Source organism: Narcine bancroftii, chromosome 8 (genome assembly GCF_036971445.1).
Source record: "Narcine bancroftii isolate sNarBan1 chromosome 8, sNarBan1.hap1, whole genome shotgun sequence".
Classification (NCBI taxonomy): Eukaryota; Metazoa; Chordata; class Chondrichthyes; order Torpediniformes; family Narcinidae; genus Narcine; species Narcine bancroftii.
The window spans coordinates 27,599,851-27,620,395 of NC_091476.1; the positions used below are offsets into that span (position 1 = coordinate 27,599,851).

Consider the following 20,545-nt stretch of genomic DNA (forward strand, 5'->3'; position numbering starts at 1 on the left):
TGTACTCTCTACACCCTTTGATTTCTTGGCTTCCTTTTTGAAAGCTGGTTTCTTTTCCACTTTCCATCACTTTTAGAGGCTCCTGGCATCCACACCCTGTCAGGATAACATCAAACCTGACAGAAATATCTTTCTTGATCCTGATACCAATTATACTAATCGGACGAGTTATTTAGTACTAGAAAGTAAATCTGGAGTTTTCCTGGCTTAGTTACATACTTTATTTAGGAGTTACATCATTCTGTGGATAAACCACAAAGACAGTTCTTCTTCTTGGGCAGTCCTTGGAATTGAGGATGACTTGGGTCCACTTTAGCTTTATTGGTTCTGAATCTGCTTATGAGGAAATACCACTCTTCCACAAATGGGGCAGGAGGGAATGGGTATTTCAATCATCCAATGTGTGCTGGTTGTTCACTGTTGGTGGCTAACAAGAGCAAACAGGCCATGTTGTTTAATGATATTTAGTGATGATGCAATGGGGAAGGAGAGTGGGAAATAATTAAAGTCACGCAAAACATCTGCTACGCACAATATTTATCCAGTATGGTGAGTTTAATTTAATAAGCCTTTGTGTGCTATTTACTGGACTTCTCCCACTTAATAAAGATTGTAATCAGCACATATTTGAGATTGTATTTTAAAATTGAATTGCGTGCAGTTCTTAACATCTGTAAGATTTTCTTCCATTAAATTAAAAGGGTTAGAGAATTACCCCCAAGTTTTTTTTGCAGTCTGCTGAAGTTGACATTGGAGTTACTGCAGGAACCTTGGACAAATAAACATATCATCAGGTTGCTTTTAAAATTAATTAGGACAAAAATCAGGTTAAGATCACTGTGGAATCCAAAACCTCTTTCAAAAAAAAAGTTATTCCCTTCTGGTGGACTGGTGGCAACTTTAATCTGCGGTGGCAACTTTAATTGTTAAGGAATACAGGTGATGTGCCAGATTTCCTCACACTGGTGTGGAAATAGAGCTGCTGGAGAGTTTTCTTGGCCATGACTTCAATGTGGGTGGATCAGGACAAGTCACTGGAGATGCTTACCCTCACTCAGTATTCAGGATACCCTTAATTCTGTGATGGGTGGGCAGTTAATTCCATGTATTAGCGAAGCTTTAACAGACTGTGACTTTCCTGTTTCCATATTTTCCAGGCGGAGTTCCTTAACTGAGAGCAATGCTGGTAATAGGACTGGCTTGCCCACTCCTAGACCCAATGTCGCAGGCAGCATGACTCTTCCAGCCACATCGAAGTCACTTGCCATCAACGTGCAGTCTGACTCTGACAATGTACTGTGATACACTCTCTCTGAGTTTTATTTATTCATAGTGTCTGGTACATATGGCAAAACTATATTTAATCTCTTTTTTTTTTGAACCCACCATGTGGACACTTAAGGAATCAACCATGTAAACTATGGAACCATAAGAGGGAATTAGATATATTTCTTCAGTATAAGGGTATTAAAGGTTACGGAGAGAAGGCGGGGACGGGGTACTGAACTTTAAGATCAGCCATGATCTCGTTGAATGGCGGAGCAGGTTCGAAGGGCCGAATGACCTACTCCTGCTCCTATCTTCTATGTTTCTATGTTTCTATGACAAATTATATGAACCATCTTTAACACATTGAGACTAGCGAGGATGGTTTGGGTATATTTTGATCAAATTCTGCATGAAAGGTTTTGAGGAGTTTTAGGAAGTGCATATATAAATAGGTGATTTGTAGCACTAAACCGGGGATGGCCAAACTTGTTTAACGTAAGAGCCACATATGATAAACTTCAGATGTTTGAGAGCTGCAAAACATGAAAAAATATTACATGCACTTTTTTAGTCTTATGCGCACACTTTGTTACAAAACATTTATATAAATATTAAGAAATGCATATACATTTATTCATGTATGCAGTTTTAAAAACTGCTAATTTGTATTAGTTTAAATAATTAAAATGTACACATACCATCGGAGCTCGGATGGGCTGGCAGCTTAGGTCTAGGTGAGAGTCAGCGGTCAGGGCATCGGGAGCTGCGGTGTGTGTGGGGCCTAGATCACATTAATCACTAATTTCACTGTCCGCAACACACCCACACATGCTGCAGTCACAAGCCATGCCCACTAAATCTACCATTATGAGCACCGCCTCGTTTGATTCCAGTCTCAGCCAACCTATTTCCACGAGCCGGACATTATATCTCATAGAGCTGCATGAGGCTAGCAAGCCACAGTTTGGCCAACCCAGCATTAAACTATTTAAATAACTTTAAATAGAAAATGTTTATAAAAGTATTGAGATAATAAATATGTGTAAGTTTTTTTTAATATTACCAACCTCTTATCTAAGAGTCCTGCCACTGTTGGTTTCTTTTTAAAATCAACATGAAGAACTCATAGAAGTTGACGCGGAATTTTCTGAGGTTTGTAAAACAAATTTTGAACAATTCATCCAGCATCCTGTTCCCTCACTGAACTTCATGAGGAGTTCAGGGTCAGTGTGCAGACAATGGAACAGCAGTGAATTGTTCATTACGACCTCCAGATTTCCATGACCACGCATGACTGAATGGAAAACCAGTTGTTGCTTGTTTTCAAGGGTGATAATAGTGAAGATTTGGGGTTTCTCCTTCATTATTTCACAAAGTCTGTGATATTGAATTAAAAACACATGGTAAATGCTGGAGAAACTCAGCCGGTCCCACAGCATCCACAAGTGGTAAAGATATAGGAAGAAGGGCTCAGGCCCGGAACATCTGTAATATATTTTTACCTCCTATGGATGTTGCGAAACTGGCCGAGTTCTTCCAGCATGTACTGTGTGTATTTTACTACAATCACAGCGTCTGCAGATTTTTGTGTTTCACTGGGATATTGGATGCCAGCATTTGTTTCTTATCAGTTTGTGGATGGGAGGCAGCTACGGCTGATTTTTAAAATAATTTGTTTATTACCCATCCCTCTTGGCCTTTGGGAATATTGGGAAGGAAATCTGTCATCTTTTCCCTTATTGGTCAACATCTGATTCCAACTCCAAATAAATATAGTTAACTCATAACTCCCCCTTGAGATGGGTAAACCAACCAGACAGTTGAATCAAACAAAAACAACACGGGTTGAAGAGTAGAGTGTGAGGAAATTGTTGTGATTATAATTTGTAACTATAATGGATCGCATTTTATTTTCATATATTTTAGACACATCAGTTTTTAGGTGATATTAATTCACAAGATAATTTCCCTGGGATATTTAAAATAAAATCTAACTTTAAAACACAGAGAATTTTGATGTACATATAATCTTTTGAAATGGTTTAGCTTTTTTTTCTCCTTCATAGGAAGCTCACACAAAAAAACCCAGCAGAGTTTCAATGGAGGAAAATGTTTCAGACAACGAGTTTAAAAAAAATGCAAAACCCGTTCTAAAGACCACAGGTGAGAATGTAAAAACATAAGAAATGGTAGCAACAGGGAGCCATTTGGCCCATTGGTCTGCCATTTAATAAGATCATGGCAGATCTGGCCGTAGACTCAGCTCATCCTACCCGTCTTTTCTCTATAACCTTTAAATCCCCTACTTTGCAAAAATCTTGTCAATCTCTCCTGGGGAAAGAATTCCACAGATACACCGTGTTCTCAGAAAAGCAGTTCATCTCTATCCTAAATCTACTCAGTTGAATCTGGAGACTGTCTCCCAGTTCTAGTCTCACCTGCAAGTAGGAACAACTTTTCAGCCTCGATCTTATCAATCCCTTTAATAATTTCACAACGTTTAGCACTTCTGTATTTCTTGAGTTGAATTCAGTCAAAAGTGTTCTTCACCTTAGTAATATTCATGTCTAAATATTGCAAACACTCTCTGGCATTTGACAAGAGTTGATCAAACTTAATTTGACATTGAGCAAAATAGAAATTGGGGCAGCTGACAAAAACTTGATCAAAGAAATAAGCACTTTAATCTTTCGTAAAAGAAGAAATAAAGATTCTGGGAAGGACGATGAGCTTATGACAATTAGAGAGATGGGGAGTAAAAGACCTTGGGGGAAATATCATAAAATAAAGGAAGTACTCTTAAAGTGGGCCCATTGATTAACCATGAATCAGCAATGGTTCCCAACAAAATATTTTAAAATGTACCACAGACGACTCTCGTGGACATCAGCGAGGAGGTCAGAAATTTGGTGGGAAGGAGGAATCTTCAATTCTTGTCACATTGCCTGCTTCATAATGAGAGCATCAGAAAAGATTTGGTTAATCCATAGGTCACAAAGCAACACTTAGGGCAAAATTCAAAACCCCATTTGAAGGACTGGAGAATCTGAATGAGCACAACCAGGTGTTACTGCATTTTTTTTTGTAATATTAACATAACGTTCAAATCCCCATTAGATTATAGTAAATCAGTGATGGATCTTCGCGTACCAGATTCTGCAAACAAAGAGGATTCCATGGGAGACCGCAGTCGGTCAGTTCCAGGTCTCAATGTGGAACAGGTCAGTTTATAAAATAGCTGTACACTCTCTTCCATTTGCAACATCACCACCTTCCAAGAAGAGGTGGAACAAACTCTGGGGTCTCTATGGGACCGTGTGTATCAGTGACCAGTAACAAACAGTACATTGGATTGTATGTCAAAATTTCATGTTGCATGAGCTTGGAGGAGAAAGATAAAAGCAAAGTCAACAACCTCCTCCTTCCTTACTCTTTATCCAGGCTCAATAACTAACCTGCTGCTTGTGAACTTGAACTTAAATGTGTCATTATAGATACTTGAGCATAAAAACCTTCGGTCACATTTCAGTGCAAAACTGAAAGTACTGCCACGCTGAAGTGCCATCATTTAGATCAGTGGTTATTTAAGGTGGTATGTGAATGGGGGGGGGGGGGGAAGAGCGAGAACCACTGCTCCAGACCCAATTGTTATTGAAATATTTTGCTAATTAAATATTGTCATTGGAGGTTATAAAACCGTGCACATAATCCCTGACTAATCACAGAGCACTTATGGCATAGGGAATACTTAAGGTGGTAAGTGAGTGGAAAGAAAAAGGTTGAAAACCACTGATTAAATGAATTATTAAAACAAGGCCTTGTCTGCTCTCCTTGGTGGACATAAAAAAGATCTCAGGGACACAATATCAAAGGAATTGGTCCATGGGCTCCCATTATTCACAATATATGTCAACAATTTGAGGGGAACAAAGATTATATTTTTGTTTGCTGATAATACACATCCAAGTGAGATTATGAGTGTGGGAAGTGGAAATATAAAGAGGCTTCATGGGGATCAGGATCAAGATTATTTTTTTATTGTCATGTAAGAAAACAGTGATTTTTTTTTCTTGCCATAGCGGAATTCAGTGAAAATTCACTCAGCCAGTTCAAGTGTTGCCATATGGGAAGAATTTAAGTTAACTAGGCTGATGTTCTACAGAATTCAGGAGAATGAAAATTGATCTAATTGAAAGTTCCAGTGTTGTTAAAAGCCTCAACAGGACTGATCCAGGAAGGATACTTCCAACTGAGGAACCTGAAACCTGGAGTCACTGGCTCGGAATAAAGGGTTGAGATTTCAGGTTGAGATTAGGAGAAATACCTTCATTCTGAGGATGGGGAGTTTTTGGACTACTCAACCCAGAAGAATCATTGAATTTCATCAAAGTAGACATCAATAGTTGAGTGAATCAATGGTCATGGGGATAATGCAAGAAGGTATTTTTTTTTAACTTTTTTATTTTTCACACCATAAATCACAATAGCCATGATATACACTTTTTCTTTTCCACACATTTACAGTGACTTTTTCTCCCTCCCCCCTCCCTCCTCCCAAGCCACCCCCCCACCCCCCCCCCCTCATCCATTTTAGGTATACAATCTAGGTTGCATTAATTCAGTTAGACAATGTTGTCATTCAACAAAAATACACCAGAAATTCTACTGAGTCCATTCTTTTCTTCTCCTTCCATCAACTTAGGTAATGTTTGTTCCCGGTAGGTTTTCGCTATTGTATTTAATGTAAGGCTCCCATACTTGTTCGAATATTTCAATATTATTTCTTAAACTATATGTTATTTTTTCTAATGGAATACATTTATTCATTTCTATATACCATTGTTGTATTTTCAAATTATCTTCCAATTTCCAGGTTGACATAATACATTTTTTTGCTACGGCTAGGGCTATCTTGACAAATCTTTTTTGTGCATCTTCCAAGTCAATTCCAAATTCTTTATTTTTTATGTTACTTAGGAGAAAGATCTCTGGATTCTTTGGTCAAGAAGGTAGTTTTGAGGTAGAAGTTCAACCATCACTTTGATGAGTGATAAAGAAAGCTGGAAGGGTCGGTTATCACCATTTTCCTGGCTGTTTCTTATGATGTTGCTTTCCATCTCGTATTGCATTTTCTCCCACAATAACCTTTGGTCTCTCACTGGTGTTTTTTTTTGTAAATGTCCAACACATCTGGTTTACCACTAGCCTTTGCCAGTTTATCTGCTTTAGTCTTTAATATTTTCTTTGACTGCCTTTGTTAACTATAAATGGTGCATCTCTCTCCTTGTATCCATCTTTCTGCTAAGTGTTACATATTAGTTGTAAAGAAAGCTCTTGGTGCCTGCCACATTGACCACTGCCAGTGTGCTGATATCACCTCAAACCATGCATCTTGGCGCCTCACAGTTCGGCGGGCAGCAAACTCCTTTGAAGAAGACCACAGAGCCCACCTCACTGTCAAAAGACAAAGGAGGAAAAGCCCAACACCCAACCCCAACCAACCAATTTTCCCTTGCAACCGCTGCAACCGTGTCTGCCTGTCACGCATTGGACTTGTCAGCCACAAATGAGCCTGCAGCTGACGTGGACTTTACCCCTCCATAAATCTTTGTCCGTGAAGCCAAGCCAAAGAAGATATGTCACTACCCATCCACTGACCAATTCCTCAGCCTGTTAGCCATTCACACCAGTCAACTCTACCTTCATACCATTGTAATCGCCCTTGTGTAAGTTGAGGATATCAGTTATGAACCAAGGTGTTTGTTCTCCAACTATATTGGGAATTCTATCATGGTGTGATCACTGCTTCCAAGGGGATCCTTGACTACAGCATCTTTTTTTTAATCCTACTTCATTACAGATGATCAGATATAAAATAGCCAGGGTAAGTTCTGTAATATGCCTTTCTATGAAACAATCCCTCACACACCCTACTCTGCAAATTTCCATTGCACAGTTTCCAATTTGATTCAAGTAAAGATTTGTTGAAAGTTGATATTTTGTCAGAGTATATAAATGACATCACATATCACCCCGAGATTCTTTTTCCTGCAACCAAGCAGAATTTCTAACTATAGGTAGTGCAAAAATCTGTACTCAAGAAAAGGTAAGTACAGGTACTCCCCAACTTGTGACCATCTGCACATACGACTGAATTTTTTAACTATATAAATAAGAAAAAATATAAAATTTGCGTGGTTTACATTATAACAGGGATACGAGGCATGCAAGAGCCAAAATGTGCGTACTTACTTTGTTCGTTGGCGTCCCGGGGTCCATAGGCTGGGTGCAGCCATCTTGATTCCCATGCGCACGCTTGAGTCTTCGGTTGGTGCATGCGCAGTGGGTTCATGAATTGGAGTTTGCTTGGTGCATGTGCGAGAGTTAAGGCTTGAATTCAATATCATCAGGGCCCTTAACTCTCGCGCATGGCCCAGTGAACTCCAATACACGAACCCACCACTCATCTGCCAACCGAATACTTGCACATGCGCGCAGGAATCAAGATGGATCCCGGGATGCCGACTAATAAAGTAAGTACTCACATTTTGACACTTGTATATCGTGTATACCTGTTATAGTTTGTCAAATACAATATTTGATTAAAATGTTTGCTTTAAGTCTTCAGTACTCATTGCGCAGTGTCAAAATTATGATTTGCATCTATTCCGAGGTATGGCTGATCCTTCAGTCCCAATTACAATCGTAAGTCAGGGTGTACCTGTGCACAAAAGAGAGAAATGTAAACAAAGAAAGAAATGAATCCTTGACTGTTGTTTAGGAGTCTGATGGTAGAGGAATAGCAATTGTTCCTGAACCTGGTGGTGAGTCTTGTATCTATACCTCTTTCCTGATGGCAGCAGCAAGAACAGAGCGTGTACTGGGTGATTGGATCCATGATGATTGCTGCTGCTCTCTGATGGCAGCGGTAATAGCAATGCTTTACTGTTTGATTAGACTTGGCTGCCAGCAGGTGGTGACTTGCAGCCTCATGGCCTGCCTCATGGTGCTGTTTACATCAACTTTAAAGTAAAGAACCTTTTCCTTCATCCATGTGTTGTCTTAAGAACTCACACATACGAATACAAGATGAAACAGCAGCATTCCATGTAGATTTTCTCAATGGTGGGGAGAGTTCTGCCTGTGATATAATGGGCTGTGACCACTACATTTTGCGGGGTTTTCCACTCAGAAGTATTGGTTCCCCCATACCAGGCTGTGATGCAGCTGGTCAGCACACTTTCCACTACACATCTGTAAAGGTTTGCTAAGATTTTTGATTGTATGATTGGAAATAAAAATTAAGAAAAGGATGGCCTGTGCAAATTAAACCTGTGTCTAACGACCTTGCCCCGTTCACAGTTTTACAAAACTTTGGGAATAACTGTGTTCAAAAAGTACCATCAATCCCTTGTGCAGCAAAATCAAGAGAAAGGCAGTCGTGCTGAAGGGACAAGATCTTTCATTGCATCTAAGTACAGGAAAAAAATTCGATGTACTGAATCATAAATGATAAAAATTGTTACCACAGGAAAGAATCCATGCTTGCTGATCCAGGATTGCACTGGAACTTTTATTGTGTGTCTAGTTTTGGATCAACACTGGGAGTAATGTTGAATTGTTAAGAGTCAGGAGAAAAAAAAATTGGTTTTGGATAAAATTGTAGGCCAATCAATGTTCAAACAATAAATCATGTTGTTTCCAGTGGCGATTTGACAATAGGTACTTTATTATTGTGATGTTTAGGTTTATATTTCGTTTTATCTCTCTTTGGACAGGAAGAGGAGGAAGAGGATATTGATAAATTGGTGAACATCCACCGTTTGGCACATTCTCGCCCTAGTCTCAAGAGTGGAAGTTCTGTGGTAAGCTTCTCTGCAAGATACTACAATTGTAAATCTCCACATTGAATTCCTCAGGCATATTGGAATCAGAATATATTGTCATGAACAAGTCATGAAATTGGGTGTTTTAGTGCAAACATTCATAATATAGCCATCTTACAACATTATTATAAAAAAAAATTGAAATACTCATGCACAAAAAGTAAAGAAGTGTATTTGGTTAATTGACTATTTAGGAATCTGATGGCAGCAGGGAAGAAGCTGTCCTTGTGTCACTGAGTGCTCAACTTTAGGCTCCTGTATTTTTTTCCCGATGGCCTGGGTGATAGGTCTTTGAGGATAGAAGCTGCTTTTTAAGACACCATTTAATGTAAATGTCCTCGATGGAGTGAAGTCTGGCATCTATGATGTTGCAGACCGAGTTAACAACCCTCTGGAATTTATTCTTGGCCTGAGAGTTGATGCTTCCATTACCAGGCAGTGATGCAACCAGCCAGAATGCTCAGAAGTTTTTGGTGACATACCGAATCTCCTCAGACACCTCACAAAGTATAGCCATTGGCGAGCCTTCTTTGTGATTGCATCAACATGGAGGCTCCAGGACAGATCCCAGAGATATTGACACCCAGGAATTTGAAGTTCTTGACCCTCTCCACTATGTGATATATGTGTACATTATTAAATATAAGGTTAAACTTGATGCCCATTTGGTATTCAAATGTGGAGAAAATGGAGTTTTCCCATTGTCCTATTTAAAAACAGTTACCAAGATGAAATACAAGAAGGTAGGTCTAATGACACTGGTTAAGTAAAGCACAAAAGTCTGCAGATGCTGTGATTGTAGTAAATGGTCATAGTAAATAGTAGATACTGGTTAAGACTGACTAATGTGACTCAAGAGATATCAGATTTTGTGTTCCTTCAAGCTCAAATTGGGCACTTTCAGTGACTGAGTGATAAAGGAAATGTTCACTGAATGACTCATCTAGCATCTCTAGGATGTTTTCTTCTCATTTCTTCCATGAGGAATGTTCTGGCTCTACTCACTATTTATCCTCATAACTGATTTTATTGCTTGAATAGCTTTGGAAATGCATGTAAATTTCCACATCATTTGATTACTGTCAGGAAAACTAATCCATGTTATTCTCCAAGGTCAATTTAATTTGCTCTTGTTTTCTTTATTGGTTTTCCATAAGGAAGAAATGTTTGTACCTGCTCCCCGCCTCCCTAAACCACACTGATTCTTTGATACCTTATGTTTATGAAGCTTGCCACCATCCTCCAGTACCGTAATAATATGGCCATTATTCAAATAAGATGATATGTGGCATGTTTTGTATTGCTTTCACATAACATTTCTTTGTGTGCATTCCTACCCGGCAGAGCTCAATGAGAAATTGTCAGGAAGAGAAACGTTGTCGGTGTTCTCTGTAATAGACCAAGAACAATCAAGCCTTATTGTAATTACGCACAAAGTGCTGGCAGAACTCAGCAAGTCAGGCAGCATGAATGGAAGCAACAATCAAAGTTTGAATCTGAAACCCATTCATCAGGAATATTATATTCCTCTAGTAGTCTGTTGTACTTTTCTCATAGTTGCCTCCAAAACTGCCATTAGGTAACTTGTCACAGATGGATGTTTAAATTCAGTATAGCCTCCACAGCATCTGTTCAGAGGAAAAAAATATCAATTATCAAGAGAGAAGAGATTGTAGTTTTAAGAAAATTATCAAAATGTAATGCTTCTATGAATCTGTTCTCCATAGACACCCTTGGTATTTAGCCTTCCACACAAGCCAACATGTAGAAGGAGGTAAAAGACATTTCCAGTAGGTGGGAGTGGGGGGGGGATCCAGAATAGCATAAAAGGGTGTCCATGTGGAACAAGAAGAATTTATTTCACCAGAGTGATGAACCTATGGAATTCATTATTTAGGACAGCTGTAGGGGCCAAGTCATTGGGTGTAGTTAAAGCACAAGGTTGATGTTCTAGATGAGCAAGTGTGTCAAGGTTTAGAGAGAGAAGGCAGGAGAATGGGGTTCAAAGAGAAAAATGTAATGGCCATGATCAAATGATGGAGCAGACCTGATGGGCTGAATGGCCTCCTGCTTCTATATTTTGTGCTCTTATTTCAGCACAAAATGTAACCTATTTTTGTGTAGGTCTTTAAAGCCTATCTTAATATGCTTACACAAATTTCGTACTCTTGTCATTCTTTCAAGTCATAAATCATAAAATCATATTTTTCTCCTGTCTTAAAGCTGGTCTCATCTCTCATAATCTTGTAGACCTCTATTCAAAAACCTCTTACCCTTCTCTGCTCTAACAAGAAAAGCCCCTAGCTCTGTCAACCATGCCACATAAGACTAGCCCTCCAATCCAGTCAACATCTTGGTAAATCTTTCCATAGCTTCTACATCCTTCGTGTAATGAGATGATCAGCGTCACCTCACTACTCTTGAACTGAATCTCCCTACTACTGAAGGCCAGCATCCCATCTTTACTACCCAATCAGTTGCATAGCAACATTGAGAGATCTATGGATTTGGACCCGAAGGTCCTTCTGATCTTCCACACTGTTAAGAATCCTGCCACGAACCATATACTTTGCCTTCAAGTTTGACCCTCCAAAGGTGTGTTGAGAATTTTTTGTTGTTGGTATTTAATCTGTTGATACTTGATCTGCGTTTCAATTAGTTGCACAATTGCCATTGAATCTGAAGGTTGTGGGTCTGGATCTTGCTCGAGACTCCAGCTTTTGCTTAGATGTTTGGGCCTCATTGTTGTTGTGAAGATGTGCTAAGCAAGTCCCATGTTTTTTGAAGAATTGTAAAATGAAAATTACTTGTTTTCTCAAGACAATCTTTGGCATTTTTTTTTTTCAAACATATAGAATGTGTTCTCTGCAACATTGATTCCTCAATTCGTGTTTTACATTGAAAAGAGAATAAGTGGCCTTTATTTGTCATGGGGGCTTGAATACAAATTGCCTTTCTTACATTAAATTAATAACTCTGCCTCAAAAAATACTTCATTGATGAATAAATGAAGCCTCCATGAATGAATTGTCCATCTTGATAAAGCACTTGTATACAAAGTGTACCTATAGATTTGGTTTCTCTCCTTCCCCCACCACCCCTCCCCCCCAACCTCCGGCCATGCTGACTATGAATGGATATAAAATATAGCTCCATATCAATTTCTATCAGTAAGTGTCACAAGTTATTTTAGCTGAGTGCAGATTACATAAATCAGACTAAATCTCCATGTGCAATTGAACAAACAGAAAAGTGCTGCTTTCTTGTTTAATTTGCTTTCACACAAGCTAAATTTGTTTCAGAGTACATTGGGCAGCATGGCCAGCATCTACAGTGAAGCAGGCGACTTTGGTAACGTTACAGTTACTGGGGAGATCATCTTCTTCCTCCGCTATGATGAAAAGAAACAAGCACTTAATATACATGTGAAAGAATGTCACAACCTGGCTTATGGGGATGAGAACAAAAGGAGGTCAAATCCGTAAGTGTTTGTGTGCTAGTGTTTTCTAAGTAGACTGCGCATTAGGAAGCAAAAACATCTTCTGTGAAGTTGACAACACAATGAAGCTGATGAGTTAATTATTGCGATTTTCTAAGTATTAATATCCCTATAGATTGGAATAACTAGATCTGATGTTTAATTGGAATTTGTGTCTTTTTAAATATTTATGATATATATTATGTGGGACACTTTATTTACAAGCTAGTGCAGCAATAGTTGTTGGAATTATAGTCTGAATATATTTCATGTGATGTATATCAGGAAAACCATCATGGATGTGTTCTCTGACAGTCTGCTGAGCTCTCCATAATAGTCCAAAGTCCCAACTGCTGCTCATTGAGTTGGCTCTACAAATAGATTGCAACTAAAATATAACTCTGGATATGCAACCTTAAAATACTTAGTTTCAATTTTTTTCCCCAGAAGTAGATTACCTATTACAAATGCACAGCAAGGTGCTTCTTCCTTGTCTCTGTTGCAGTCCTGGAAATCCCTACTGCACTAACCTGACACTTCCCTGCCCAAGTATCAGCCATCCTGCCATCATCAAGGTGTGGTGGTCTATTTCTCCCAAATTAAGCACAGTTTACGCAGTTAGACATTCAGAACTCTACAGCCACGTGGCAGAAGAGAAACAGAATTTTATCCCAACAATTGGGTGATGCTTCAAATCAAGATCCCAGAAGTCAAATCTTTCATTCCATTTCCTTTAATTGCCCATTCAAACATAATACAATTAAAACATGAACATTTTTTGAAAAAAATAATCTGTTTTTTACAGCTATGTGAAGTCTTATCTGTTACCAGATAAATCACGACAAAGTAAACGCAAGACTACAATTAAACGTAATACAACCAACCCTATCTACAATGAAATCTTACGGGTAAGGTGTAAAAGGCCCAATACTTGTCTTTGCCATCAGCATTGAGAACAGTTTATTATTTATGAACATGTGAATTCGGAGTGACAAACAGCCACTCATTCCCAACAAGTAAGCTCTGCTATTTACAGTAAAATCTCCAGTATCCGGCACAAATGGAGATTGGTAGGAGGCAGTTAGATGAATTTGCCGGTTGCTTGAGATTTCATGTTGCATGGATTGGTGAAGTGACCACTAGGGGGCACTGATTTTAAACTTTTGCATTTTTTTTAAACCTATTTATTTTCCACAATTTATTTTGCCAGTTGCTTGAATTCCAGATAATGGGGATTTTACTGTATTAAGATCAAGTCTGCTCTGATGGTTGTCTTGGCTCTACACTCTCATGGTATCCTTTCATCTCCAATCTTATCTAGTATTTTTCTTTCTTTGCCTTCATGATATATAAATGATCTGCTTCAAGAACTCTGAAGAAATGAGTTTTAAAGACACATGACATTCTTTGAGAAAAACCATTGCATTGCTGTTAAATGGGCAAATATCTTCTTTAAATTCATCTTTTAAGTTCCCTCAGAACCTTGCATGTTTCAGTAATGTTTGTGTGATTCATTCGAGAGAAGGGGAATACAATGGTCTGCAGTGCTCCTGTCTGTTGTAATTTGTGCATTTTACACAATTCTGCATTAGCTACAGGTGCAAGTGCACCAAGAAAACACATGATAATGACCATCTAAGGTGGGGCCTGATTATCTCAGTCAATATGCAAGAACTGACCAAGAGAGGTTATTATTTTTCAGTAATTTTTTTTAGATTTTAAAACTAAAGGTTACTCTGAAGAAGTTCTCTCTTTGACCCTGAAGAGGTTGTGCTAACAGCTGAGTCTGAACTTTGGAAGTTGGTCTAAACAGCATTAAGGAGTGATTTTTCTTTCTTTTTAAGATATTTTTATTGAAGTTTGCAATAATACAAATGTCAAACAATACAATTTTATATTGAAATACAAATTACAAGTAAAAGAAAAAAAAACATTAATTCAAAACCCCTGCTTCTACAAGGTTGGAAAAAATAAACTAATATGTGGATACCAAGTGGCGACAACCTGGAAATAGACAGCACAGCATCGAAAATTATAACAGATTTAGATTGTGGAAATGGTGCATAAAAGGGCCCCATGTCTTTAGGAAATTAGTATTTGACTCTTTAATAGCATATCTAATTTTTTCTTAACTTAAACAAGATATAATATCATTTAACCATTGTGTAGGTAGAGTATTGTCTTTCTATTGAATCAAAATTTCACGTCTGGCTATCAATAAAGTAAAATTCGGTTTTGAGTTGGAGTCAGTAGAACATCATCATCTTGAAATGATCCAAAAAGAACAATCAAAGGGCAAGGTTCTAATTTAATCACCAATAATGGTCGAAAAATATCTTTACAAAATGTTTCTAAGCTAGGACAAGTCCAAAACATGTGAATCAAAGAAGCCTCAGCACTTTTACATTTGTCACATAGAGGATTTATATCAGAATAAAAATGAGACCATTTAACTTTAGACATATGTACACTCTATGGACTACTTTAAATTGAAATAAGCACTGTTGTGCACAAAGGGAGGTCATATTCATCAGATTACAAATAGAGCCCCAAACCTCATCAGAGAATGAAAGATTCAAATTCTGTTCCCAGGAGTGATTTTTCAACCTAAAGCTGTCCATAGTTCTGTGGAAATATTGTTGGTCTGCAATGGAGTAAACAAGGCATTGGGAGTTAGTTTTAATTTCCTTAAATGGAAAATGTAGAAAGATAATTGTCCTTCATAAAGCTTTTGATATACAATGCATTTTCTCTATTTGTGCTGGAAAATAGTTCTTGTGTCTGCTGCAGTGTTTCATTTCATTTTCTTTCACCACTAATTAGTATGACATCAGTGAGTCGCAGTTAATCATGAGGACGTTGCAACTTTCTGTATGGCATTATGACCGCTTTGGGCGCAACACTTTCCTGGGTGAGGTGGACCTCTCACTGGATGTTTGGAGATTCAACAGTAAATCAGAGGAGTGCCTTCCTCTTCATGGCAAGGTAAGGGCCTCACTGATTTACCTTTAGTTATCTTGTTTAAATAGTGGAAGTGCTGAATTCCTCACAGATCTGTCTAAAATTCTGAGAAGATTGTCCGTCAAAGGGAACAAATCTGAATTCTTGACAAAGATGCAAAATGGTGGGGAGAAACAAATTTTACTTTACCCACAGATGCTGGCTGACCTGCTGAGTGTTTCAACCCTCTTTAAGGTTGAAGATCTTTTCTCACATCTTGGTACAAGAGAAAACATGTTGGTTTTAAGTTGCAGACAGGAGTGGATAAGACAAGATTAGGTTGAAGGACTAAAGTTGCAGGCAACAAAAAAGTCAGTTTTGTCCCTGTGAATGAACAAAGATGTTCTGTAATGGTGTTACTCAGATTTTGATTTCTCCAATGTAGAGAATTCTTGGGCTCTCCTTCCTCCATGTTTGTAGAGATGCATAGACATAACTTTAAGAGAAACTCAAGAATTGCAGATGGTGATTTCCAAAAACTTCTATTGTTGCATAAAATGAGTTCAGAGTAAAATGTCTAATGCACCAAATAAAATGGCTTATACTTACCATTCTTAAAAATGTTCCATTGTGTAGACATCCATTTCTAACTACCAGTTATCTTTTAATCAACTGAGAAGCTCTTCGACCAGAAACATTGACACTGTTTCTCTTCCCACAGATGCAGCTGACCTGTTGAATACTTCCAGCAATTTTTGTTTTAGATTTCTAGCATCAGTAGCTTTTTTTTCATGTACAAATCGTGTAATTTGCCTTTTTTTTTAATTGGCTATCTCCAAATTACATCAAAGAGGTATCAGGTGTAAAGTCTTTTAATTATAAGCCAAGTTGTGCAAGATACTGCGAGAACCAAGGTTTGAGACTGGTTTGAAGCATCATTGAGGAATCATTTATTATGGCATTCATTCTGATGGTTAATAATCTTTACTTGTTTGTCTGATTTGTGTCTGAGTTGAACCCAAACAAAATACTCTTCCAACTTATTGCAAGTGAACTATATTTATTTTTGCAATGAGCACGAGCAGCAGGGAAAGTATCCAAGTTGTAATACAGGTACTCCCCGACTTGCGACCTATGCAGCTTATGTCCATCCACACATACGACCAAAATGTTTTTGATAAAATATAAAATTTACACAGTTTATGTTGTATTTGACAAAGTATAACAGGAATACAGGGCAGGTAAAAGCCAAAATGTGCGTATTTACCTTGTTAGCGTCCCTTGCTCTGTAGGCTAGGCGCAGCCTTCTTGATTAGTGTGTGCATGCGCCAACCATAGACATGCACTCAGGAATCAAGTTGGCCACGCCCAACCTATGGACCCCAGGACAAGGTAAGTACACAATTCTGACATGCGTCCATTCCGAGATACGACCAATCCTTCGGTCCGAATTACGGTCATAAGTCAGGGAGTACCTGTAATGAGTTCTGACCTAAGAGTCATTACACCAACTTTCCAGAATTTTCTCCCTAAAGCTAATGTGCAGCAATTGTTTGGAAGTAAGTGTACTCATTCTGTCTTTTCTGATATTACAGGCAAACGAAGAGTCTGGGTATATAACTCCTTACAAAGGGGAGTTGGTAATTTCAATAAAATATATTCCAAATAACAAAATGGCTCCTGCAGACAAGAGTAAGGGTAAGTTGATATCAACTCTATGCTTCTCCAAGATAAAAATCTCCTCCTCTGTGCTGCAATGTATTATGAAGAAATGATATGCAGTAAAATCCTTTTTATTCGGAATTCAAGCAACAGGCAGCATCAAGCAACCAGCCAAAAAAAATAGGTTAAAACAAAATGGAAGTTGAAAATTCGTGTGCCTCACCGTTAAAACTCACCAATCATACAACATGCAATCTCAAGCAACCAGAAAATTCACTTATCCGATGTCTACCAATCTGCATAGATGCCAGATACCTGGGGTTTTATGCAATACCTAAGAGGCTATAGGATAGAAATAGTTCTGGACCAATGGCATGTGTGACATATCCTCACTACAACCCAAAGTATCATGCACCAATTTCATTTTTCCACAACTGTGTAAGGAAGCTTCATTCGAGTAGGAATGTGGGCATTGATGATATTTGGGCCAAGATGGCTCTTTTGAAGCCATCAGAGAACAATGGCTGTTATCATGGGCAGGGTGAGGGGTGAGAATAGAAGAGTCTTTCTGCTGGGGACTTGCAGAAGGAGTACCGATATATTTTTCCAAAAATATACTTCATTCACAGATGTTGGTGAGATTGCACCTGGTATGTTGTGTGTAGTTCTAGCAACACACATGGAGGGGCTTGAGTTGTTAGGAAAGACTGGATGGTCTGAGAGTGTTTTCATTGGTGTGAAGGAGGTTGACCTTGTTGAGCAAAACTCAGTGGATTGAGCAACATCGATGGGAAAAAAATAATGGTCAAAGTTTTGGGCCATAACTCTTCAAGTGAGGGAGGTTTACATCACCTTGCAGGAGAGGGAATAGGTAAGGTGATGGACACAATCTTTTTCCATGGATGGGTGAGTCTAAAACTAGAAAGCATTGGTTTAAGATGAGAGGAGAATGTTTTAAAAGGGATCTGAGAGACAAGGTTTTCATGCAGATTGGTGTATATATGTAACAAGTTGCCCAAGAAAATTGTAGCGGCAGCTACATTTAAAATGATTGAAAGACAAATACATAAATAGGAATGGTTTAGAGCAGGGGTGGGCAATGTTTTTTAAAAAATTCACATTCCACCTTAAGTATTCCCTATGCCATAAGTGATTAGTAAGGGATTGCTTAAGGTGGTATTTGAGTGGGAAGAAGAGGTTGAGAATCACTGCTCTTGACCCAATTGTTACTGAAATATTTTGTTTGAGAAAAATTGTCTTTGGCCCATTTCCTCTGGAGTTATGAAACTGTGTACATAACGAGTCAATTAGATATAATTAAAATAGGGGTTTCAAACTTTTTCTTTCCATTCACATACCACCTTAAGCAATCCTTGCTAATGCTTATAGCATAGGGAATACTTTAGGTGGAATGTGAGTTTTCTTAAAAAAAAGTTGCTCACTCTTGATTTAGAGAGATATGGACCAAATGCAGGCAAATGGATTTACCTTAAGTAGGCACCTTGGTCAGCATGGATAGTTGGGTCAAGTGGCTTGCTTTGGTGTTGCATAGCTCTGACTGAAACAATCAGCAAATTCTCTACATTCATTGTATCATCTGTTCAATATATTACATGTGTCAGTACCCCTCACATTTTCTCCTTGATCCATTCAGTTATTTGAGACCCTCTCAAACAGGCTGCTGCCCCTAATGTTCAATGGCAGCAGGATCTTGACTTTGGCAGTTATCCTTTCCAGCAGAGGCCTTGCAGTGGTTCACCCTTCAGCACATACTCCTGCACCTTAGAATATGCCAATCAACAGCACTGGAGCTGATATTTTTGTATTTCATAAAAAGCAACTTTATTCATCAAAAATGTATATGGAAAGTGCAGTCATTACGCACATCATTCCTTGCATTCATTCTGCCATCAAACCAGAACATTCTCTTACAATACATTGATGTCCCTAGTGTTTCCCCCTTGAAACAGAACATCTGTATTTGAGAGACTGTCAGTTGGGATACAGCCTTTCAGTGTGGTCCTTCCCCATAAACCCTATGTGGTGAGCTTTGGTGCTTTTCTCAGCCTGTACCTGTGCACCCTGGAATTTGCCAGTCTGCAACATTCACTATGGACATCTCCTCAACCTATTTGTAAGAAGATCCATAGGCTGACTTCATGGTGAGATGAGTCTATTAATTCATGGTGAAACAATTTCATCTACCTTGTGAAATCTTCCTGTGAATTAGTTTTATGCAATTAGAATTTGTGCAAATGACGCAAACAAATGTGCAGGGTGCTGTTTGGTAGTCACTTTTGTCATACTGTGAAAATGGAACAAGGATTGTGCAGTACTGAGTATCTTTCTCAAATTCAAGAATAATTTACCTAAATTAATTCCAGCCAGATCTTCAATTGTTGTGGGACATTTTGTTTACGATTCAGTTGGGCTGAAAAGATAGGAATTGAGAGTAAAGCACACTGATTCCTGTGGTAGTTTGAGCCACATCCATTGGATGCCAGTTTAGTGGGAGACTCAGTCATGTTAGCATCGCTCCATATTTCTTTCCAGTTACTTCATTGTCAATTATTGGTTGGTCTCCACCTTGTGGCTCAACAGTATGTTTATAGTAATCAATCTACTTTCCATTGTTTTACTTCCAGGAAAGAAAGGTAGAAGGTCCGTTGAGGGTGGAGAGCTGCAAGTGTGGATTAAAGAGGCCAGGAACCTTGCACCAATGAAAGTAGGAGGAACTTCAGACACTTTTGTCAAAGGGTAAGAGTTATAAGTGTAGAGGCAACTATAGCTGTAAGTGCTTTAATTGTGCATTGCTGCTCTGTATCTGTGAACTTGTAAGTAAGAGAGGACACTGGCTGAAATAAGGAGCAAAGAACTATTAGTGTAACAGAACACTGATTCAAAATATTTTGTCTATTCATGGTGCCCAGCACCAGAGCAGCAAATATTCCCTTCCATCATCAGTTCCAGGCCACTGAAAAAGTAGGAAGTCTCAGAAGATTGCAGTTACCCTACCAGATACATAATTCATGACTAATATAAAGATGATGTTACAACAAGCAGGGTCCTGGGATTTCAGTCAGGTCTATCAATTAATTGAAAATGGCTAAAGGACCTTAGAACCTGCACTTCAATTTTTTAGGAAAGTTGCATGATTGCTGGGACCCACAAATTTGCTTCCCCCTGCAACATGGCATATCCTCATTCAGTTCACAGGCTCCTTCGTGTTTATTACTTGGTGCTGCATCCTCACTTTAAGACTGTTCAATTCTCCCATGTGGCAATGGCTGAGCTAGCAAAGGTCAGTAAC

The 20,545-nt window shown here is 38.6% G+C and overlaps 2 protein-coding genes across 2 annotated transcripts in view; one reads left to right on the forward strand and one right to left on the reverse strand.

Annotated features, from left to right (window-relative positions):
• Window positions 1–20,545, forward strand: part of sytl4 (synaptotagmin-like 4) — a 68,106-nt gene that overhangs the window by 38,604 nt on the left and 8,957 nt on the right. The window contains exons 8-16 of the mRNA XM_069893344.1: window positions 1,158–1,293; window positions 3,336–3,432; window positions 4,387–4,490; window positions 9,048–9,134; window positions 12,458–12,636; window positions 13,439–13,541; window positions 15,457–15,618; window positions 17,169–17,271; window positions 19,881–19,992. Of these exons, the coding sequence (XP_069749445.1) occupies window positions 1,158–1,293; window positions 3,336–3,432; window positions 4,387–4,490; window positions 9,048–9,134; window positions 12,458–12,636; window positions 13,439–13,541; window positions 15,457–15,618; window positions 17,169–17,271; window positions 19,881–19,992 (1,083 nt within the window). The remainder of the gene's footprint in view (window positions 1–1,157; window positions 1,294–3,335; window positions 3,433–4,386; window positions 4,491–9,047; window positions 9,135–12,457; window positions 12,637–13,438; window positions 13,542–15,456; window positions 15,619–17,168; window positions 17,272–19,880; window positions 19,993–20,545) is intronic.
• LOC138740545 (mitochondrial fission factor-like) overlaps window positions 10,274–20,545 on the reverse strand; it is a 65,938-nt gene continuing 55,666 nt past the window's right edge. Inside the window, exon 8 of the mRNA XM_069893354.1 lies at window positions 10,274–10,783. Within this exon, the coding sequence (XP_069749455.1) occupies window positions 10,763–10,783 (21 nt within the window). The 3' untranslated portion in view covers window positions 10,274–10,762. The remainder of the gene's footprint in view (window positions 10,784–20,545) is intronic.